The following is a 24487-nucleotide window of genomic DNA, read 5'->3' on the forward strand; positions in this document are numbered from 1 at the left end:
GAGGCGGTAGAAATGAAAGGGGCAAACAGCCTTTCAGAGCTTTAATCAATCGTAACAAAACTGTGCAAAGAAACCTACCTGTAAAGACAGGATAGCGGCGAGACACACACTGAGGAGAAAATTGCTAAATCAATGAAGCGAGGACACACAATATGTCTGAGATATGAAAGAAAAAATGAGAGATAAGGATGATATGGCTAAAACAGGAGTGCAATATGTGGGAAATGATCTGGAAAAGGTAGAATGTACTGGTCGATATTTTGTTGTTTACCAACCGGTCGGCTATGTTGCTCAGTGAGTTGGGCACGCTCACTGCCACCACTTGGCAACCAGCAGGTCGAGATGAAACACAAGCAGGAGCAACTGAGAATTTCATCCTCATGAGGTAGATAAACTGACTAACAATATACTGGGTAACATTAACACCTGTTATTTACAACACTTACAATGCGAGCTGCAAAAGATCGAAAGGGTATAAATGGCAAAATAAATAGCCATAAAAGAGCCCTATACCAAGGGGGCAGCAGCAGTACCGCTAGCACTGAGTTCCACCACTCAGTAGAAGAGGTAGCACTGAATGCTAGTCAGAATCTGTTTTAAGAGTGTTGCATCACATATGCAGTATAAAGAACCGGCGCACCAGTAAGCATTCGCATAACATCGGCAAGGCATAGAGAGAATTATGCATTGAGTACATTAAAGCCGCCCCGAGCCGCAGGGTGGAGAGTATGCCCGCCTCCATATTGTCTCTGCGCCATGAGGTCCTGGCGAGAGGACATGGTGCGCCGCTCCGGTGCCGGCGTGCGCCAACGCGGAGTGCAACAACATAACAAATGAGGGTGGAGGGAGAGAGGAAGGTGGGGAGGACCAATGAGGGTCGGGGGTCCTTAACTGGGTACCCTTAGTAGTTGTTGTGGGAGGAAAGGGGGACTCTAAGTGCGATATGATCCTGTCGCTGCAGGCCCCCCGGGAGGTAGGGGAGGAGAAGGACCTCCTCTACCCCAGTGAGTCAAACAGGTGAAGGGTGCGAAGCCGGGGTGGGGGGGGGGGGGTTGGAAGCATGTGCATTCCAAATGGGACATGTAGTCGATAAGAGGCGAACATAAGCGCAATAACTTTTTATCTGTGAAAGACAATTTGTATGTCATCTGCTCCATTGCGTTAGTATGCCATAGCTGTGTAAACCAGGACACTGCCTGGGGACTGGAAGGGGACTTCCAGGCTCGGGCAATGAGCTGTTTGGCAGTGCCAGTCATATGGCGTACGAGGTACCAGTCCCCGTGGGTCATCGCTTCTAGCGAAGTAGGGCGTATTCCCAGGATGATTGTGTGATAGTCTGCCGGGTTGGGCTAGGCCAGTGTCCCTGATATGGCTTAAAATCTCCTTTCAGAAGTTGGCAAGGGAGGGTCATGCCCACCATATGCGATGGACGTCACCCACCAGAGCTCCGCAGATCCAGCACGAGGCTGCAGCCTTGGGATAGATAGAGCGCAGGCGAGCTGGAGTGCAATACCACTGGAGCATAACCTTATAGGCTGTCTCCTGCTTAATATATGAGCTGGAGCACTGAATATTGATCGCTGTTGTGACCATTCACAAAGGTAGAGGCAGAGAGACAACTGGTAGCTCGGAGTCATTTAGCTGGACTCTACTGCCGGGAGAACATAATGGGCTCACTTTTAAGGTGATTAACAGTCTAATAATTTGAAGATAATGGTTTTAAAGTCCAATTTCAACATGGATTCCCAACAGGAATGTTAAGGGCGACAAATCTGATGAAGTTGTTTTTTAAAATTAGTAATCATGTGAAACAGGTTATTAGTTCTGGACAGAGCGGTGGAAGTGATCAATCCAGACTTTAGTAAAATATCTGATCCTGTTATGAAGAGGTTGGTAAATGATTCTGAAAGACAATTCTGGAAAAGGAGGTCTATTTTGAGATGTCTATTGGAGGGCTTCACTGACAGTGTTCTCCAGTGTATCTGTTAGCAAAATTGGTCAACATTTGCAAGGATACACTTTGCTAATTTATGATGATACCAATACCTGTCACATGGTTGATGGAGGAGATGGAGAAATGAAGTAGAATTTAGAAGTGACGCAAGCCTGGTTAGGAGGCAACAGGTTAAGGATGATGCAGCCAATTGAAAGTTAAAAGAGGTAGGGCAGAAAAATCCTGTGGGCCAGATCAGGATGGGAGAAGGCGTATTTGAGGTCCTCAAACAGGAGACGGGGTATAGGGTATAGTATCTGATGGCAGAGTAGTGGAAACCATGTGGCAAAGCAAGGTGGAGATCAGGCCTGGGGTGCACAGGGAGAGCTGTAGCTAGCAGTAGAAAGAGGAATTCATCAGCTGTGTACACAGGGCTGTAGCCTCTGTAAGGCACAAGCAGGCTTAGGGCGCCTCCTAATGGCAGAGCCAAATTCCTGCAAAAAGTCTGATTTTTTAGTCAAGCTGGCCTGGTGTGAAAGACATATTGTGGGCTTCCCAAGAACACCGGGGCTTGCAGCTCGCCCATTGCTCACAATTGGTTGATTTTACTGTCACTCTTGTTTGCTTGCTTTGTATTTGATAGCTTTCCTTGTTTCAGCCTGTCCATCCAGTGTTTGTCTCTGCCCGGCACATAGTCTCTTTATCATCTCTTTGATTGGCTGGCTTCTCTGCGCCCTCTGCTAGTTTTTATGGAACTTCTTTTCCTTTTTGTATAACTACTCCATGAAAATGTATGTGCTTCCGGATATCTCCCTTGGGTGCTTCTCTACACCCCCCGCTGCACCCTCCCAACCACCACTCCACCATCCTCTGCCAACAAGCCTTCCCTTCTCGATTTCCATCAGGCCCAGGAGCTGCAACTTGCTGGCCAAGAGATCTAAAATTAGCAATAAAGTATAAAAGGGGAGCCGAGCCTTCGAAAGGGCAGCAACCATCTCACATTGCAGTCACTTCTCGGGTATCTGTTGTGTACTTGAGACCTCCTTTCTAAATCAGCTGCATAAGGGGGGCTTGTTAAGCAGGGTTCTGGACCACAAGGATGCTAACATTTATTTCAAAGGTTTTGGCTAAGTGGAAATAAAATAACAAGTGAGGAGCAAGGAAATCTCCATTAGCCACGAAGGAGCACAATATGTCAGACCACGCTGCCATTTTAAATCATTCTCACAAGACCTCCCCAGGGGGAGAAGTGCAATAAATCTTTCATCTAAAATAGAATAAAAGCAAAAACTGTAAATGGAGCTTTGCTTCCGCTGTCAACATTACTGTTATTTCCTACAGTCATCATACAAATGAGAAACTGAGCTGGTTGCAAGTCGAGCATCACACCGCCTGAAAGAAAGCTTTAGAAGCAACCAGGAAGAACATGTGCCTTCTGGCCACGAAGAGCCCACATGCAAAAGGTTTTTGGAGCTCACTGAAGCATGTTTGTCTACTTGAAAACTACTAGCATCTATGAATAGCTGGTGGGATAGCTCAGTGGGATAACAGCTCACCCCTGAAAACATTGCAACAGGCCTGGCACAAGTTCCCATCCCAGAAAGACCTCTTCAGACCTCTGATTGGTATAAAGTGAGTCTTCGATAAGTGGGTAATAATGACGGAGCTCGCATAGAACCTGCTCAAGTTTACTATATCAATAAAACTAATTACTACTATGCAAATGAAAGGGGTCCACTGCGTCTATTTTGTTCAGCATCTGGCAATTTTGCTACAATTTATTTAACTTGATGATAGATAAATGTCTGCATGCTGTAAGGTCTATCCTTTTTCAAAATAGTTTGTTTCTGCTGCTGTAGTTCTCTGTTTTTCATTTCACTGCCTTGCTGAACATCTTGAATATGTTCGCATTTCTTTCAAGTTTAAAGTACCCTGCCCTCTCTCCTGGTTGTGCTAAATGTTTTGTTTTGTACAAGTGCTTTCACTCTGGCAAAAATTACAGGATGTGACAGCAGTGCTGCAACCAGGTTAATATCCCCGATATTAGGTATAGATTGGGGTTCACCAATGCAAATCCTTCTTATATCATGCCTATCAGACAGTGCAAGCTGTCTGGCTGCAAAAGGCTTAGGTAAAGCTCCGCCCACTTTCCGCCCATCTTTTTAATTGCCTCCTGTCCTTTGTAAATGGTGTCTTTTCATTCATCAATAGGCTTAGTAGTTCCTCCTTAGTACCGCCTTGTCTCTTGTAACCTCCCAGGAGGACACCCCCTGTTACATTTATATATGGCATAGCTATTTGAACGTACTAGAGTACTGTCTTGCATGCAATGCATTATGGGTAGGGTGGATTTACCATATCTTCTGACGGGTGCAGTACTGTATGTGATCAAAAGAGGTCCCCTTTTGGCCTCATATGGTACTGAACCCTGCAACATGGCTAGGTAAAAAAACATTGCCATTTATAATGCCAATTACTCCAACTTTGTAGACATGCAGTGCTGGTGCCTTGCTCACTAGGGACCTCTAGGAGCAGTTTGCGGTACTGCACCTAGACATGCAGTGCTGGTGTCTCACTCACTAGGGACCTCTAGAAACAGCTTGCGGTACTGCACTGAGACATACAATGCTGGTTCCTGACTCACTACGCAAGCATTTGCAATGCACTAGGTCTTGCATTACTGAAAGTATGCGCTATTGGCGTTGCCTTATTATTTGCAACGCCAATACCTCAAACTATCAGTAATACAAGACCTATTGCATTGCAAACGCTTGTTTAAAATTTTCACCATGCTGCTCAGCATTTTACCGATGCTCTACAGCATGGCTAAAGGCAATTGGCTCAACAAATAGGCTGCAAAGGCGAGACCTATTTGCTTTGCCAATGCTTACTTTAAAAGGTATGGGGAGTGCTCAAGAGAGACCATTTTTGTATTGCCCAGAGAGCTGAAAATGTTCACGCTATTCCTGAAGGGTGTGTCTTTCCTCCTCTGCTGTTAAAGTATAGGTATCCACGCAGAGCTTCAATACGTTGACATGGTTCCTTGAGATCCCACCATCTCCAGTGCGAGGTCAGGCGGGCTCAGAAGGGATCACATACAAATGGTGATGCTTCACCTTTTGGGAGCCACAAACTCTTGCTCGAATGACTGCACCCGGGATAGCGAAGGAGTTTTAGACTACTTGCAGACTATTGCTTATTGGCCACTTTGGCAGTCTACTGTGAGAACACATTGTTAGGTTCTGTCAAAGGCTGCAGGGCAGGGAAGGCACACAGTAAGGCTGTTCTTGCTGCACCAGAAGGAACGCAGATGAGCTTTGAGTTCAGTCTGTTAAGAAACTAGTTACTTACTGGTAGCAACAGGTTTGTGCCTCGATTCTGCTCTAGATGGACAAGCCAGCAATATTTTGCCATCTCAGGAATGGGTCTAGAAATATTATTGGGAAAAAATCAAGTTTTACTTTGGGCGTCAACCACTGGCGGAAATAGTATGACTAATATAGCGTTCAAAACCATGCCGGGCCTCTCATGCGCAATAACAATTGTTACATTTTTCATAAAGGCAGTGATGGTGCTAGTCTAATATCCAGGTGAGGCGTGTTCCAGAACGCTGGAACCTGCATGGAAACACATCGACCACCTATTGTGGTGAGTTCTAAATTGGACACCGTCAGAGGGATTTTTTCATGTTACACAAAATGAAAAATAAAATTAACTTTGTGTGAGATGTAGCCTAGTGCTACGTGGTTTAAGGATATATATGTGTAAACAGCTGAATTTCATGGCAAACATGGCTTCTAGGCATTATTGTCACCAAAGCTTTAGTTTTGTTCAGAAGACGAACTTGAACAATCCCCTGCGTGTCAACAAAACATCGACTGCGCTAATAGATTCCAAGATGGCGTCGCCTGGCCTTCCCTTCCCTTCCATTCAAGGCCGGTGACAGAAACGCCACGCGCATCTGCACAGATTTTACGACCAGGTCCTAGTTCAGCTTGGAGCACAGAAATGAATTACCCGCCACCACCCAGGCCAGACCTTCAGGACGGTCCCTGGGGGCCTGGGGGCCCCCGTGCGCCCCGCTGGTGACTCGTGCACGCGGTGCCATGGCGCCCTTGCGTTGTACTACACTGCTGAGCCCTGCTCGTAAGACCTATTACAGTACACAGAGCATAATTAGCACAAATGAAACACGAGCAGGATGCTGCATATTTAATGCGAACTATTCTTTTCATAATTCGCCCGCGAGCAGAATGAGAAAAGGATGTGTTGTTTTTTCAAACACACAGAGAGAGATGCGCGCAAAAATAATGATCACGTTCCGCCCTGCAGGAGGAATTCAAACCCCATCTGGCGATTTGTTTAAAGGGGCACAGCGCCTCCTATCGGCCCGCTTCAGAGGGGACACGGCCAGCGGATTCATCCAGAACAGGGCTTTGGGGGGGGCTGCACCCCGTCCTTGGGACAGCGTCTCCCCGCTGCGTCTCACCTGCAGACACCGGTCCACTGCAGGGAGTCAAATAGCATATCAGGAAAACTATCCAGTTAATTTCAAATGATTTGTCAAAGGTGGAAATCTCTGGCTTTCATCAACCTTTGACATATCAAAAACAAACACATGCATGCGCACACATGTATAAATACAAGCACCCACATACATGCATGCAATTACATTTATATACAGGTGACTGCACACATACACATATGTATATGCCTATTCACAATCACACACAAACCATCACAAACACATGGGCACACTTTCACCACACACACACTCTCACCACACACACACATGCATTCAGAGGAATCGAGTGCTACAACACGATACAATGCACACGTTTACAAACACACAAACCTATCCATGCACATGCATGAGTGCCCATCCACATATATACATACAGGCCAGCACAACACACACACACACACCCGTCCATGTACATTCCTGCCTGCCAATCCACATGCAGGCCAGCGCAGGCGCGCGCACACTCCAAACACACACACACACACACGCATGCACATACACACACACATACACACGTCTACACCCTCCTTTGGTCACACAAGGCTTGTAAGCTGTGCACAGACACTCAAGGGGCGGTATGGTATCCTTCCAAATATGCGCCTTGTGAACTCAACATTTTGGATGCATTTCAAATGGAAAGAAGCGGCAAGCAAACAAACGCAAGTGACATATTTATAAACAGACATGTGGACTAAGCCTGTTATTTACATTTAATGAACGAATCTGCGAGCTCCGCTGTTGTCGTCCAAGCCCATTAGGACTCTCTTGTTTACTGAAGCCAGGCTCCCAGTCAAACCCACCTGGCTCTTACTGACTGCAGCCGGCATGTCAAGCCGTACTGGTCCGGCGCCTTGAAGCACGGGCTTCCATCATTGGTAATCTTCTGTCTCACCCACCTGGCTCGTACTGACTGCAGCCGACATGTTGGACCCTGCTGGCAAGGTGCCTTGAAGCACTGGATCCGCTAATCCATCTGGCTCCTACAAAGTCCAGCTGCTATGTTGGCCCACACTGCTCAGGCGCCTGGAAGCACTGGCTTCCATGATTGGTTTTGACATCCTATCATATGCTGATGACACCCAGCTGGTCATTTCCTTGGATGAGGATCTCAACAAAGTGCAGGATCGCTTCTCGGCTGCAACGAAGGCTATCACTGAATAACATTTTCCAGCTGAATCCTGAGAAAACAGAGATCATTCTATTTGGGAAAGCCCAAGTCCTGTGGTCCCCGGATTGGCGACCATCAGAGTTGGGCAAGGCCCTGTCTCTTAGCAAAATGGTGAAAAACCTTGGATTCAAGGTAGATTCGGAATTGAACATGAAAGCCCGAGTTCTATCTACGTGTAGCACTTGCTTCCAGATGCTACGATTGGTGCAGAAGGCTTTGCCTTTCCTCCCTCTGTCTGTCCCCCCCTGGTACAGGCTCTTGTTGCTCTTGTTGTGAGTCGGCTGGATTACGGCAATGCTCTCCTGGTCAGTGCCAATGAGTCACTAGTGGCAAAATTGCAGGTCGTACAAAACACTGCAGCACGGTTGACTTGCATATGACCGCCTGGAACAACCTCCGCTCCTCTCTTTACCCCGGCTCCTGCTAAAAAAAAAGTAGTGTTCAAACTGTACTGTCTAACATATAAAGCTCTGCAGGGTAAAGGTCCTACGGACCTCTGCCAGAGACTGAAACGATATCACCCCACTAGGAATTTGTAATCCAGTGAGAAGAAGTTCTTAGTTGTCCCCCGTATTCGACGTTCCAGGTGTGGTGGCAGATCCTTTTCTTACTTGGTCCCCACCTTCTGGAACAATCTACCTTTCTCAGTTTCTTACCTGCCCGTACTACTGCGAATTTAGGAAAGCATTAAAAACGGCGCTGTTTTAAAATTCAGATGCTGTCTCTAAGCCTCTTGTATTGACTGCTGTGCCGCCGACTTACCCAGGTTGGGATGATTCATGCGCGTTATCAAATTAAATCATTCATTCATTATTGCTAATCTTGTCGTCTAACCCACTTGGACTTATAGTGACTACACTCGGCATGTTGGACCTTGCTAGCACAGTGGAATAAACTACTGGCTTCTAGTATTTCTATTTTTCTAGTCTAACGTACCTAGCTACTATTGAGGACAAACAGAACTTCGGACCCTGCAGGCATGGTGTCTTGCGTCATCGGAACCCCGCAGTGCTGGTCTTCCAGTCCTACCGCTTGGCTCCTCCAGAGTGTTGGATCCTTGCATCACTGGCTCCCAAGATCACTATTTTCTCAGTCGGACCCACCTGGCTTTTGCTGAGTACAAACGGCACATCAGACCCTGCTCGTCAGGGGTCTTGTAATGTTGGCACCTTATATCCCTAGTTTCCTGTCTAGCTTTGCATAGCACTTGCTCTCATACAATGGCTTGCCTCTGTCTGTCCCTCCCCTGGAACATTTCCAATTTACTTGTGCCCTTCCATTGCTCACTTTTACGGAACTATCTTTTTCTTTTGTTGTAAGCACTCTATGAGTGCATGTGTTTTTCAGCTGTCTCTCTGATATGCTTCTTTTCTCCCCTCTGTGCTCCATCTTACTGACTTTTGCCTGTGTGCTTCTACCCTCTGCATTGCTTTCTCACCCATGTTCTTCTTCTCCCCCCAGCTCCACATAGCGTGCGCCTTGCAGATAGAAGCACATCAGCGCCTCGTCAGGAGTAGTAAGCGCTATATACATGCGATTACAATACAAAACAGAGCTTTCTCACTTTCACCTATTTCTTTTTATCGTCCCTGGGCTCCATATATCTCTCTCTCCTCCGTTTGCTTTTCTGCTCCTCCCACTGGCACCCTCCGAATTGCTTTCCCGCCACCCTCAACCCAATGTAGCTTTCTCACCACCCATGCCATTCTGCTTCCTGCACCCACTCCCCCGTGTATCTTCTGCCCCCTTCTACCATGTTGCTTGTTCCCACCGCCAGCTTAAAAAAAAAAAATATTAGCATGTTTTCTTCTTTTTCTTTACTAATCCAATTCTGATTAGTAAATAAAACAAAAAAGCCAATGTTATTTTGTATCTGCGCACATGCATGATACACGCACCTACAATGTGATGCAGGAAGCTGCACCATAGCCTTAATGTGTTCTTCTTTAGAAATGCTGCATAGCATCGGGGATGCACGGTATCACTAAAAACCACTAACACAACCAATAAGTCCCAAAGGCGAGGCATACTGGCTTTGGCAATGCTTGTTTTTCTGCTTCTCTCCCATCAGTTGGTCCATTCGTCCCCCCTTTGCCAGGGTGGTGGCATGGCTCCCTTGGACCTCTTCAGGCTCAAAGACTGCCAAGGCTCCTGGCATCACAATCCTTATCCCAGCCGGATCTCCTAGGATCTTCACCTACCAGCTGGTGCACAATGTTTCCATAATCTAGACTATGCATTGGAAATGCTTATAGTTCTGAGGGATGATTATTTTTAATTGTTTATTGCAAACATATAATAATAAAATAGGAAGAATAGCAAAACAACGCTGCCTAAACGTGGAACACGTTCACCTGCAATAAAAAAAAATAATAACAATATCATTTAATTTAAACAGATAGGTATTGATGCTTCCTATTAGATAAGGCCAGGTATATAAACCATTTTTAGTTGTGTTTTTTGATAAAGATGTTTATATGCATTAAAAAAAACTTTTGGGACAAGAGACAACCAACATCAGGGGCTCTTGTTTAGAAGCAGATATACATTAATGTATACAATTTAAGTGCTCAAAATTCAACTTTGCCTATATATTATAAACTGCACATGGCCCCATCATGGATCTGAGAATCATGGAGGGCTCTCTTCCTTTAGACTCCTTCCATTTTGACCATATTTTTGCATATTTCTTGGGACAGCTGCAATCCATAAACCATTCTCCTCAGCCAGCAGCGGTCCACACCTCTGCACCACGCCTGAACTGTGTGTGTGTGGTGGGGGGGGGGGGGGGGTCTGCACTCATCCATGTTGTCACAATATCCCACTAGGTGAGCAGCAGACCAAACCCGCGAGGGTCTGGGAGCTTGCATCATCATCTTCATCATCCCACTCTTCCATTGACCCCAACCGTGCAACTTTAGGATCCAGTGGAAAGCCATGGTGTACCACACCCCTTAGCTGATGGTATGTGCAGGAAGGCCCCTGGTAGGACAGCATCCTTCTTCCTGGAACCCTACGCCCATCGCTCCGAGTGGCAGATTTGAGCCCGAGTGCTGCCTTCAGTGACAGAAACCTACGCGTGATTCCTTGTTCCTGGAGAATTTACTGAAGTGGCCATGCTGCTCCCGCTCTCTCAGCCCGTTTGTGGAATGATCCTCACCACTTTACAATCATCACAGACAAATACATGATCTTTCTAAAATAGTTGAAAACATGCTTTTCACCAGTCTAGGCAACTCATTGCCACCTTCCCATCAGCAAAAAGAAGTCACTGGCGGAGGAGCACTTCCGAAGCGTACTAGCGTCACCAGAGATCTTCAGACACTGAGTATGGCCTTGAGGATCAGCTTGAAGATCAGTCTTTGCCGGCTATAGTCACTCGCGTTGATCTATCCCAGAGTCAGTTAGAAAATGCAACTGACCGACCAGTGAACAGAAAGGTTACATATAAGTTATAGGTTTAGGGAAACATGAGCGTTCAAGCAGCTGTGTGCAGCGTGCAGTGGGGAACAACCTTTTGTATTGCACGGTTAGTTGGGCATGGAGCAGTGGTAGGACCAAGCACGTGTTGTCTGATACAGTTTATCATCTGGTTATACCCCTGAAGCCAAATAAAACATAGCTAAACAATACCAGTCCTATGCAGACAGACCTCCTCTGAGCCAAGTGTAACTAAAACTAAAACCATCACACAACACCACAGCCTTTATGCACCTTTGCTACCTTTTGAACCACCACCCCACAATACCACAGGATACAAGATAAGATGCTGGCTTAAAAGGAGTCACCTTAACTTCCCAAAGCTGGGCTTGGACTTGAGACTAAGTAAGCACAGAAGTAGGGGGTGGCTTATAGGACCTCAAGATCTGCAGAAGCCAGAGGCCCCACAAATAACTAACCGAGGCTACTGACATCATACAACCTCAACAAGTGTCAGGTTTGGAACCCAAGTCTACATGTATTTGTAACCAGTCACATAGCTTCCTGCTAGATTGCCTATCCCAGTCCATGCCATGCACTTTCCAACTCAGAAAATGAAGAGGAAAGTTTCTTACCAATGGAGAACTCCTCAAAGCTGGTGGAGGCCGAGTTCCTCCCGAGAGCGTTTGTGACCACCACGGTCACCCGGTACTTCAGCGTGGAGAAAAGGTGGCTGTACTTGATGTGGCACCGGTTCTTTGGGAAGCTGTCCCTCTCGCAGGGCAGAAGCTTGGAGCCATGCCTGTGGAGGCAAGAAGAGATGGAGGCTGTTGTGAAACGCGGAGCGGGAGTTTGAAACTATTTCACAAACAACCCCTGGAATTTTGAGAATACAAGAGGAGTTGTGCATTTCCAAGGTTAGGGACGTACATTTAAAACTGTTTGAACTGATAAAATGCTAAAATGTAGATGCATAAGCATTAACAAGCTAACAATTGAATTGATTCACAAAGGCATTTTGGAGCACAGAAAGTTTTTCTCATGTAGAACTCTTTTGTGTACTCTGACACGTGTTTGTGAATTGGCCCCAAAACATGTAAAATGGGAATAAAACTGAAATATCCAGGGAATATTCCTATACATTTAGTACAAGTGGTAATGATGGCCCCTTCTTTGCATTTTACTAATAGGCAGCTGGACGCTTCAGGGCTGGATCACAAAGACATGTAATAGTATGAAAACAGTGCCCCGTTAGTACGGCTTCCCAGACTCAAAAATACTTTCGCGAAACAGACCCATTGTTTTTAACACCGTTTTTGTCTTTTAGGGTTCTTGAACAACTTCATTTCAGGATGGTCACATTAGCTGAAAGTACCCTAAGAAATGGAGGGGATTGGTGTGAAATTCACACTGAATTTCATACAGTGTACTCCTCAGTGTAAATGCTTACAGGAATACTTAGGGGTTCGTTGTTTCATTCTCATATTCCAGGTTTAATCAACACGAGACACCATGCGACTGCAGATATGAATTAATTTGGAATACCCTACTACCAGATGTTCAGTGGAGGGTGAAATGAGTGTTGACTCGCTGAAGCAAAATTCCTTAGTCCCAAACGGAGTATTTTTGGAGAATACATCTTTTAAATATGGAACATGGATTTTTTTGTGTATTTATACCGTCCCATTGTTGGGTTTAGATCTGGGAGTGAGAAGGAGTGTGTGTTCATCCACCCAGAGCCCTGAACACCGTTCTCTTTGTGTGAATTGATGGATTGATTCACAAAGGTATATGTTTCTCCTACCCATTATGGGCCAAATTCACATCCGTGATTTTGTAAATTGTGTCCTGCCTCCATACGTGTATATTTCTCAGATCACAGCTAGGAGTTATGAGATCAAGTTGAAAGAGATAAGTCTTTAAAATTGTCAACCCACCCCTTATTGTGTAAAAGCCTGCTCTTTAAGGAAAAACTTTCAGCCATGTTGTTTTTCATGTCATTACAAAGATGATCCGTTTGCTCGCAGATTGGACATGGTGTTGCCCCCAGCGCTTGATTCCCACCCCAGTGACAGTGTAGTCATGGTTTGCCTTGTGTCATACCCCTGGCATTGAACAACAAGGGTCAAGGACTCTTCCCTCCACCTCCTCTTGGACCAGTGTGCAATCACCATTATTCATTCATTCATTCAGCTGTCAGGTAGAGTTACCATGTCATAGCCCTTCCCATTGCTTTCTGCACAATGGTCCATCTTCCCCAGCTCTACCTGCATCACCTGCTTGGTTCATCCTTCATTACTGATTCAGCCATGACTCTTAACCAATCATTGACGAGCCACAATTGTGGGTAGGAGTCATATTAATTTGATCACTCGTTGAGCCTTAAGAACAGCATAATTCCATCTATGTAGCTTCTTAGCACTTTACTGCAGTGTCTATTCTCTTCTCAGACACTACAGCATTCCCGGCTCAGATGCCATTGTCACATCTTCGGTCCCCACAGGTTGGCCAGGTATGTTTGCTTTTGTGTCATTTTTTATTCCACTTTACAACTAGACTGAAACTATTCCATGCTACCACAATGCAAACACGAACATGTGTTTGCCTCTCAGAAAATGTTTTGCTGGAGATCAAAGTGGGATATGTCACGTGCATCTCAAATTTACATGTTCACAAAGGTTTTCTCTTGACGCAATCTCAAGATGAAGAAAGCAGACCTAAACATATTCATGTTGAAATAACATTTACAAAACTTGTTCAGCAGGAATTTGGTGAGTAAGAAAGCACTTCATGTATGTTCAAGGCATGTCTGTGCAAATCTTAAAGGATTTCTGGTGTAACTCTGAGATACACCAGACATTCCCCAATTGGCTCCTGGTGGAATCATTGTGAACCTGGCTCTATTTCCGTGTCTGTGGAGACTCCGCTTGTTACAATTCACTGTGCAAGGAAACCCTTAAGCCAACTCCATCGTCAATCCATTATCCGTTGTGTCCACCCTTCAGTACTCATCACCCCGTCACATGTTTCATGCTACCCTAGCAGCTGCTCTGGACCAGATGCTGCTTTTCTTTTCTTGATATTTTCCTTCCTCGGGCTCTTGTATTGATACTTTGCACATCCTGTGCATTACATCTGCTTATTCCCCATCGCTTTCAACCCCTTTGATGCTGGTACAATGCAGAAAGCTATTGCGGCTTTTGTAAGCGGAAGGCTTCTCAGAAGAGGCTTCTCATGTCCATCAGAAAATGAGTGAGCGAAGGTTATGAAATGGAGGGGAAGTCTCCAGGGCACATTTTGACTTTCTTCCACCATCAAGAAAGACTTTCTAGAAGAGTGAAGCCTCCTTGAAGGTATATTATGCACCTGTGGGTTTGTCTCTAACCATATACTTAAGGTAAAGCTCGACTCAGCATGTTTTTGAGGATGGAACTTCAAGAGAAAAACTAATCTCAAAGATTTTGCATAAAATAACCAAGTAACGTGCGCTACTTCCCCCAAAAATGTGTCAGTGATTAGCAAGGAGGGAGGAACAAGGGCTATCTTTCAGCTGTTAAGTTGTAATACAGTGGTTTCCTTTGTGAACCACAATAAACCACTTCATACCACACTTCTGCCATTTATAAGCACCGCAAACTTCACTAGTACCCAATTGATGACCCTCTCCTTACTAACCACAGAAGGCTGGGAGGCTGAGTCTGCCTTGCTAGGACAGGAACAGGAACACACAACCTTCAAATCACTGAAGAGTGCCATGTTAAGTGTTAATGCACTTTCCACCTGGGCAAATCTGGGTAATAACAAATGATGGGGATGAGATAGTGGGAGGTGTTTATGCAGGAGAGCCTTGGCTGGTTAGGTTACTCACCGACACCGCAAGAGCCAAGGGAATATGGACAGAGCAAAGTAAACGTACCCTCCCCTCTCTTCCCGGGGCCTATAGACATGCAAACGTCTCATAAGGAATGCAGAGAATACTGTATTCCCATTCTAATTCCCTCAGAGGCTACTATGGATCACAAGGTATGTAGGGATTTCCTGGTGGCGGCCATGACTTTCTACGCTCCTTGCCACTGATACCACTTTCCTATAAGGACCCTCACATGCCGTACACATGAATCCTAGCTTGACAAAAATGTAAGAAGTGTGTTGAGCTGTTTCACCAATGGTGTGAGTCTAGTAACGAGAAAGGAGTTTCTCTGTTTGTTTGGGGAACACCAGGGGTAACAGGCAGGTACAATGTTTGTATGTTTGTGACTTGTCGTCACCTGCCTGGGCTGGATGAATACTAACAATGCAGTGGTATTTCTTTCAGCCAGACTCACAGAAGTTAAGATGATGCCACACTGGACGCAAAGCGCGGCACTTACGAGACACTGATGTTGAAGCTGTTGGGAATGTAGGTTGGGTACGGCATGTGCCAACTGCAGTAGAAGGACTTGGGGTAGTTATTGGATCGACACATCAACACCGGCTCCTTGGGGGGATCTGAAACGAGAAACAGAAGAATAACTTTAATGGGTTATGACATCAGCATGCGTACTACTAGAGCCCGTAGGCACTGCAAGAAGCAGGTCAGTGAGCAGGAAATAACACCACTACTCTACTGTAACCATTTACTACAGTCTAGTTCTGACATCAGAATGTCTGCTAGAAGAACTAGCCGGCACTGAGACAAGGGGGTCATTGTGCAGAAAATGACAGCACTACTCACCTGTAACCATTCACTACTGTTTAATTGTGACATCAGAATGCCCTCTACTAGAACCAATCAACACTGCGACAAGGTGAATGAGGAGAGAAAGCGACAACCAGGTCATAGAGCAGAAAACGTCATCACTGCTCGATTGTAACCATTGACTGCGGTTGAGTTGTGACATCAGAATGCCTGCTGGAAGAACTAGCAGACACTGAGACAAGGGGGTCATTGGGCAGAAAATGTCATCACTGCTCCATTGTAACCATTGACTGCTGTTGAGTTGTGACATCAGAATGCCTGCTAGGAGAACTAGCAGACACTGAGACAAGGGGGTCATAGAGCAGAAATCGTCATCACTGCTCCATTGTAACCGTTGACTGCTGTTGAGTTGTGACATCAGAATACCTGCTAGGAGAACTAGCAGGCACTGAGACAAGGGGGTCATTGGGCAGAAAATGTCATCACTGCTCCATTGTAACCGTTGACTGCTGTTGAGTAGTGACATCAGAATGCCTGCTAGGAGAACTAGCAGACACTGAGACAAGGGGGTCATTGGGCAGAACATGTCATCACTGCTCCATTGTAACCGTTGACTGCTGTTGAGTTGTGACATCAGAATGCCTGCTAGGAGAACTAGCAGGCACTGAGACAAGGGGGTCATTGGGCAGTAAATGTCATCACTGCTCCATTGTAAACATTGACTGCTGTTGAGTTGTGACATCAGAATGCCTGCTAGGAGAACTAGCAGGCACTGAGACAAGGGGGTCATTGGGCAGTAAATGTCATCACTGCTCCATTGTAAACATTGACTGCTGTTGAGTTGTGACATCAGAATGCCTGCTGGAAGAGTCAGCAGAAACTGTAACATGCAGGAAATTGAGCAGAAAATTAAACCCATGACAAGCTCTCCAGATCTCTGTCTCCTAAAATAGCTTGAGGGTCATTAACTGCTGAGCAAATATTTAATCTAATGTGATTATAGTTCACTGCTGGAGTTCAGTCCAGCAGGGCTGCCATCTCCCTGCCTGTCATCACACACTTACAGCTCAAAGGCGGCTTCTAAAGAGACCACGTTAGTAACAAGTGACATGCGGATGGCACAGGGTTTATTTACAGAGTAGGCATTCCATATTGTGTCTATACATCTGCAGCGTCAAGAACTTCTACCCGAGGGCCCATCATGTTTTCAAGGGGACAAAGGGGCAGAATCTGGTGGTGTGCCCAGGTAGCATCAGGGCCCCATTCTATAATGGATTTAGTTTTTAGAGTAGGTTTGTATGGGATCTGGGGCGGACCGTAATCCAACAGCATCACGTGACATAGTCAAAAACAAACTCTTGGCAACATCACTACGATGCACCTGATGAAAAACTACGTCAATCAACAAAATATCTTTCTCATAAAATCTAAACATCTGCTTCAAAAGCAACAATAATACACCCTGAAATCTTTTTTTTTTTTTGCGAAAACCTTTATTGTACATAAAAATCAATACAAACATGGGCCTACAACCACCAGGGCCGGCCGCTAATATATACATGGTCAACAACATCAAGGCAGCAACAGGCCCCCTGGGGCCCAGCCGAATTAACAAATTACTGAGTGCACCTCAGAGGTTATCAGGATACATAGATTTTAGAAATACAAACAAAGAAAAAATAAAATAACACCAAAAAGCAAGGCGGAAACCATCAAAAAAGGGGCGTCTAACCACATCCGGGGAACTACACAATACATACTCCACCCTCAGGTGGACAATGAGGATGAGCAAGAGGGAGGTGGGGGCGACGGGAGAGCCACAACCGTCTACAGGTAAAATGTAATAGTCCGGGAACCTCAGGATCAGGGGGACAAGGCAGCATCAGATGTGTCCACGAGGGGGGGCGTGCAGATGTTCCCTCGGTATGCGTTCCACTGACCCCAGATTCTACCCCACGCCCCCGGCTTACCCCGAGACACATACACAGTCTTCTCTCTGCACATGCACCAATCCATGTTCTCCTTCCATACTGACACGGTGGGAGGCCGTCGGGAACCCCAACGCTGTGCGATGTCCCTCTTAGCAATCATGTTCCCAAGGGCCGCCCACCGAGTCTGAGCCTCATTATAGTCATTAGGCTCCCACACGTTCAACAAACATCGGCGAGCCTCGGGCAACAAAGCGACCCCAGTGACGCATTCCAAGACAGCATGCACCCGGCGCCAATACTCCACCACCTCACAGCACTCCCAGAGAACATGGAGAAAAGTGGCGCTGAGCCCACAGCCGCGCCTACAGAGCCCGTCTTCAGAAAAACCCATCAAAACTAAACGAGGGCCCGTCACGTAGACACGGTGGAGAATTTTAAGCTGGACAAGACGGAGACGCGCGGGTATGGCCACTTCCTTAGGGGAGGACAGCGCAGACTGCCAATCCTCATCGTCCAGTTCCACACCATCCCCGGTCCACGCCTCCCAAAGGCGCACGAGGAGATCCGCCCGAACGTTTATTAGTTTTTTATAGATAAGGGAAATAGTACTGTCGGGCAAGTGACCGTCGAGTATGCGGTCCTCGAGTGGCGAAGACACAGGGACTGCAGTCCCAGCCCCGAAGGCCGAGAGCAAGGCGTGCCGAACCTGGACGTACCGAAAGAACTCCCGCTCACTCAATTCGTACTCACTCTGCAGCGCAGCAAAGGATTTAACCGCACCCTTCACCCAGAGGTCACCTACTCTACTGATGCCAATCGTGTCCCAACGCTCAAAGCCCTTCGTCGTCCAGAGGCTTCCCAATCTTTCAGACGCAAACAAAGGGGTCGCACCCGTCAAACGCTCATTCCAGCCCATGGCCACATTCGCAGCCCTCCACACGCGCACAGCAATCTTAGTGGGACCGGTTAAGTTCCTCCCAGCCGATCGAGAGTAAAGCACTCTGTTAAAGTTGCCGCCAGGCAACAAAAATCTATCCATTTCGAAAGCCGGATTCGGACCAGGTGCGTACGTTGCATGGTTAATAGCAGATAGCTGGGAGGCCCAATAGTACCTCCTGATGTCCGGGAGCGCAATGCCCCCGTCATACCAGGGGAGAGTCAGTTTTGCAAGAGCAATACGTGCACGACCATCCCAAACAAGCCTCCTCTGTAAGCTCTCCACTTCCCGGAAGTAGGCCGCCGGAATAATATCAAAGGAGTTCTGAAGTGCGTAAAGGAATCGGGGAAGAGACATCATTTTAAAAAGCGCCGCACGACCGAGGGGAGACAAGGGAAGCTTACGCCAACGGGCCACGTCTAACCTCAATCTCTGAAGTGGAGAGAGGAGATTATGCTCGTAGCGGACCGCCGGGTCCAATGAGACGTACACCCCCAGGTACGTAAAGCCGGAGTGGGACGCCTTAATAGGAAAACGAGAAGGCAAGAGAGGAAAGCCACCGGATATAGCATAGACACAAGATTTGGACCAGTTAATAATCAAACCAGAGTTCTTGCCGAAGGAAGTAAGGATGTCAAAGAGCACATTGAGTGACTGACGTGGTGAGGTGAGGTACAAAAGAATGTCATCCACGTACAACGAAACTCGATCCTCGAAGCCAGGGGCCCACTGGATCCCTCTTATCGACGGTTCCCAACGAAGCCAAGCAGCGAGCGGTTCCAAAGCCATAGCGAAGAGCAGGGGAGACAATGGACACCCCTGCCTAGTGCCCCTCCCAAGAACGAAGGGCCGGGAAACCCTCCCATTAACGACAACCTGAGTCAACGGAGCAGCGTATAAGAGTTTAACCCAACTAATAAATCCCGCCCCGAATCCAAACTTTGCCAGGGCGGCCCAAAGATACGGCCATTCTATCGTATCAAAGGCCATCGTGGCGTCCAAGGAAACCAAGATGGCCGGCTCTGAGAGATATTCCACCCTTGCAAGTACGCCATGTAGGCGCCGCAAGTTAAGGGCCGTATTCCGGTGCGGGATAAAACCGGATTGGTCCGGATGCACCAGGTCACAGATAACAGTAAGCAGGCGATTAGCAAGAACCTTGGCAAGGATTTTCGGCTCGGCGTTCAACAGAGAAATAGGCCTGTACGAGGTGCAACGGTCCCGAGGCTTACCGTCCTTGGGAATCACGACTATAGTGGCCAAACGTTGGTCAGCAGGGAGAGAACCAAGTTCAAGTGACTCCGAAAACATATGACGGAGAAATGGCGCAATTTTATCCGGTTGCAGTTTGTAAAGTTCAATAGGGAGTCCGTTGTGGGCCCATAGCCTTGCCTGAGCGAAGGGAACGAATCGCGGTAGCAATCTCGTCGACCGACAACGGGGCATCTAACTGCTCACGCTCATCCACCGACAGGCAGGGCAAAGCAATATCCTTCAACAAGTGACGGGAGTCAGCCTCATCCCTATCAGACACCGGGGAGTACACAGCACGGAAGTAATCAGCGAAACACTCCACAATCTCACCAGGGTCAGTCACACTCACTCCCTCCGACGTCTGAAGCACGGGGACCACTCGATTCACTCTCTCCTTCTTATCAAGCCAAGCAATCAATTTACCCGCCTTATCCCCAGCATCATACAGCCTACCCTGCTGTTCCCTATACATTGTCCGAGCAGCCTCCGTAACAAGGGACTTATATTCGAATTGCTTCAGGCTGAGAGCGTGGAGCCCGTCCTGAGTGACAGCCATCTCCAAGGCAGCCCCCAACCCCGATATCTCAGCCTCCAACGCAACCACCTCCCCGTTCTTAGCTTTCTTGGCCTCTACGATCAGGGAGAGGGCGTGTCCTCGGAGAACCGTTTTGAAAGCCTCCCACAAGGACACTGAGGACAAGACGGACCCCTCATTCTCAAGAAAATACTGGTCAAGCGACTTAATGAGACCCTTGCGGATCTTGGGGTCACGCAGGTACCAGGGGTTAATGGGGGCGACCCGCCCGGCGGATCGCATCCCGGTATCGAAGAGGAGCCACAATGGGGAATGATCGGAAATGCCCCGGGCCAGGTGCTTAACCTCCCGGATCTGGGTGGTCTGGGCCGCTGGCATAAGAAAACAATCTAGTCTGGAGAGACTCCCGTGAGCCCCGGAGTGGAATGTGTACTGACTCTGTGTCGGATGTATCAACCTCCAGCAGTCCACTAGGCCAAAAGTGTCCAAGAACCCGCCGAGCCACGCCTGGGCGGCAGAGAGGGCTCTGGGAGGGTAACGATCCAACTCGCCAGAAATCACGGAATTAAAATCCCCACCCACAAGCAAGAGACTATCAGGAAGTTCAAGTAACATACGACCCACATCAGAGAAAGTGGAGGTCTGGAGGCCCGGGGGAACATAGACCGAGACCAATGAAAGAGTCTGACCCTCCCACCGTCCAGTCAAGGACGCATAGCGCCCTCTATCATCAAGAGTAACTTTGTCAATCTCAAGCGGGAGGGAAGATCGCAGCAAGATGCCCACCCCTCTGGATCCAGTGGTGAAGCCAGAATGTGCAACCAGTCGGTAGCCCCCCCTGTTCATGGCATGACATACATTGCCCACCAAGTGCGTCTCTTGAAGAAATACCACATCAGGGGCCAATCGGCGCAAATATTGCAACACAACCCCACGTTTGATACGGTCCCCCAATCCATTGACGTTCCAAGACATAAGTTTCAACCCGTCCCCCCCCATCCCAACACAAGAAGCTGGAGTCCCCGGGCACGCAGCCAGACACCTAAATCTGAAAGGAAACAAACACACCGCCTTGAAAAGAAAAAACACACAACCCAACAACCCCTGTCCCCCTCCCACCCCCACGCCATTACAACTCCCCCCACCCTGCACCCCTGCGGACTATACAGCCCCCCCAACTTGCAGTGTGCCTCTCGCTCTAACAATCCCATGCTACAAAAAGACCCTAGAGGAGGGAAGGGACCCGTCCCCGCCCGCATCCAAACAGCACATTAATAGACAAAATATACAATTGAAGTAGAACCTGGCTGGGCGCAGAAGGAAATGTCAAAGTAGGGGACCAAGAATCATTCCTGCGGAGGCCCTCCACCCTCAGCACCGCCAGTACGCCCAGATCGTTCGCCCCGGTCCGGCAGGGAGTCTAACCAGTCACTCACAATATCAGGGCGTTCAAAAAAGATAGTCCGATCTTCATATTCCACACGAAGCCTGGCAGGGAAAAGCATAGAGTATTTAAGTTCCAAATCTCGAAGACGGCGCTTCACCCCCTGAAAGCCCATTCTCTGTTTCTGAACGAGTTGGGTGAAGTCCGGAAAGAAGTTAACGGAGGCATTCTCATAGTTAACTGGGCCGTGCACCCTCGAGGCCTGCAGGATCGCATCCCGGTCTCTGTAATGAAAAAGTTTTGCAATAATAGGCCTCGGGGGAGCTCCTGGTCGAGGCCTACCGCCCGGGACACGATGGGCACGCTCCACGGCGAAGAACTTGCTCAGGCCTGAAGGAGCAAGATGATTGAGGACGAGATCTTCGACCATGAGGTCCACCGGACGATTGTCGAGAGTCTCCGGCACACCTATGACGCGGATATTATTGCGTCGTGCCCGACCTTCGAAATCCTCCAGCCGGCGGGACATCGTGTCGTTTGCCGACTTTAGATCGCCAAGAGTTGCCTGGAAGTCTGATACATCCGTAACAAGAGTGGATGTCCTCAAGTCCAGCGATTGAACCCTCTCGTTAGTCTTAGAGAGATCCGCCCGAATCAACGTAACATCAATGGCAACCGTGTCAATTTTACGGGCCCGTGCCTCGTACTGCCGGGCGATGGTCTCCCTTATGCCGTTGATGGCGCCCATAACGTCTTGCAGCGACAATTCCGTGGGCACGGACGGGCCACCACCAGAGTCCTCCACGGCGGCACTTGCTGGCCCGGGGGATCCTTTGCCCTGGGTATAACGATCCATGATGTTACTCTGGACTGGTCCCCCATGGTGGGATGTCTTGGTCCTCCGTTTCTCGGGATCCCCCTTGCCCGCCATGTTAAGCGATGCTCACCGGAGGGGTCCGCCAGGACCGATAGCAAAGGGGTGCCAGCAGATCAGACACAGACTGTCCAAGAGCCCGCTCGGAAGAGTGGAGAAAAAGGCACAAATCAGTCCAGTACAAAGGCCGGAGGACGCCCCAGCCGCGCGAAGTAGCTCCTCAATCAGGCCATGCAGAAGTGCAAAAGCGAAACTGAAAGTGGGGGCGCGGTCATTGGCAAGGCTCCGATGCCGTTGTTGTTCAACTACTCCCCGGCCCCACAGTTCACCAAAGCACCGGGCACAGCTTCCAGGTGGGCCTCCAAAATGCAAGACACTATATTTCAGGTCTCCCAGGTCCGATTTACGTTGTGAAAAGAGTTATGGATTCAGCCAAGGTTCATCTTCCAGAATCCGTTCACAAATCCAGGATAATGTCAGGATAAGTTGCGAGGAGCGGCAAGGGTCCGGGGAGCCCTGTGCCTACGCGTCCATCTTGGTTGCGCGCTAGGCTCCTCCTCTATTTGACCCCTGAAATCTTAATAATTAATCTACTCTACGTCCTCAGCTAGGGGTATGTAGGATTGGATGATACTTGGAGTATGGGGGGTAAATTGCAACTGAGAGAATAACACCTTCCTGTCTCTTTATACGTCACTCGAGCACTCTCTTGGCCCTCTCGCTACCACACACTGGATCACTCTCTTGGCCCTCTCGCTACCTCACAACCGTTTATCTCACCTCATTACTCTGTGATTCAAACCTTTCACACTCCCTGATCCCTCTAACCCAGCTCTCTCTGCCTCTCTCTCTCGCTCTCATTAGCTAACCTCTCAGTTCACCTGCAGATGTGTATGCCCCGCGCCTCTCCTTTCTCTTCCTCTCTCTGATCCCTCTAATAGGGTGACCAACTGGCATTGGTGCAAATTCAGGACGGTGAGTGTAAAAAATCAGGACAAAGGGTCAAAATTCAGGACACAAATTCAGGACAGGAGGTCAAAATTCAGGACAAAACTTAAGCACAATAGGTAAGTTTTACAGACACATCAGAGGAGGTTGCGCAATAGTATATAAGTAAGCCCAGCCATATCCAAACATATTCAACCATTTGCAAACCTATCCATCATGTATCCTTCCATCTATCATTTCACTCATCCATCCCTTCATCCATCCTCTCACTCATCCCTCCACCCTTTCACTCTATCCATCTGTACACTCATCCATCCACTCTTCCACCCATCCATCTATTCACTCATCCGTCCAGCCATTTACCCTTTCACACATCCAGCCATCCTTTCACTTACTCATCCATCCACCCCGTCACTCATCCTTCTACCCATCCACACTTTCAGTCATCCATCCATGCTCCCTTTCCCTCTCCATCAACCCTTTCACTTAGCCATCCTTCCTTCTATCCACCCACCCATCCATCTACTCATCCACTCATAAATCCATCCATTGACCCTATCACTCATCCATCCTTTCTCTCATCCATCTATCCTTTCACTCCTTCACTCATCTATTCATCCTTTTGTCCATCTACCCTCCCTTTCACTCACTCATCCATCCTTACATCCACCCTTTTACTCATCGTCCATCCATTCACCCTTGCACTTATCAATTCATCAATCCATCCATCATTTCACTCATCCATCCACCCACTCACTCATCATCCACCTTTTCACTCATCCATCCTTTCACTCATCCATCCACCCTTTTACCCATCCAGCTACCCTTCCACCCATACATCCACCTATTTACCTTTTCTCTCATCCATCCTTCCACTCACTCATCAATCCATTCATCCTCTCT

General features: G+C 47.8%; 1 protein-coding gene across 2 annotated transcripts in view; it reads right to left on the minus strand.

Annotated features, from left to right (window-relative positions):
• CNTFR (ciliary neurotrophic factor receptor) overlaps positions 1-24487 on the minus strand; it is an 874361-nt gene that overhangs the window by 172248 nt on the left and 677626 nt on the right. For both annotated transcript variants that reach the window (XM_085628365.1, XM_085628374.1), the window contains exons 6-7: positions 15414-15531; positions 11679-11845 (exon numbers count right to left, since the gene is read on the minus strand). In XM_085628365.1, the coding sequence (XP_085484491.1) occupies positions 11679-11845; positions 15414-15531 (285 nt within the window). The remainder of the gene's footprint in view (positions 1-11678; positions 11846-15413; positions 15532-24487) is intronic.

The sequence above is a fragment of the Triturus cristatus genome, chromosome 2_1, assembly GCF_964204655.1.
Source record: "Triturus cristatus chromosome 2_1, aTriCri1.1, whole genome shotgun sequence".
NCBI classification, from domain to species: Eukaryota; Metazoa; Chordata; class Amphibia; order Caudata; family Salamandridae; genus Triturus; species Triturus cristatus.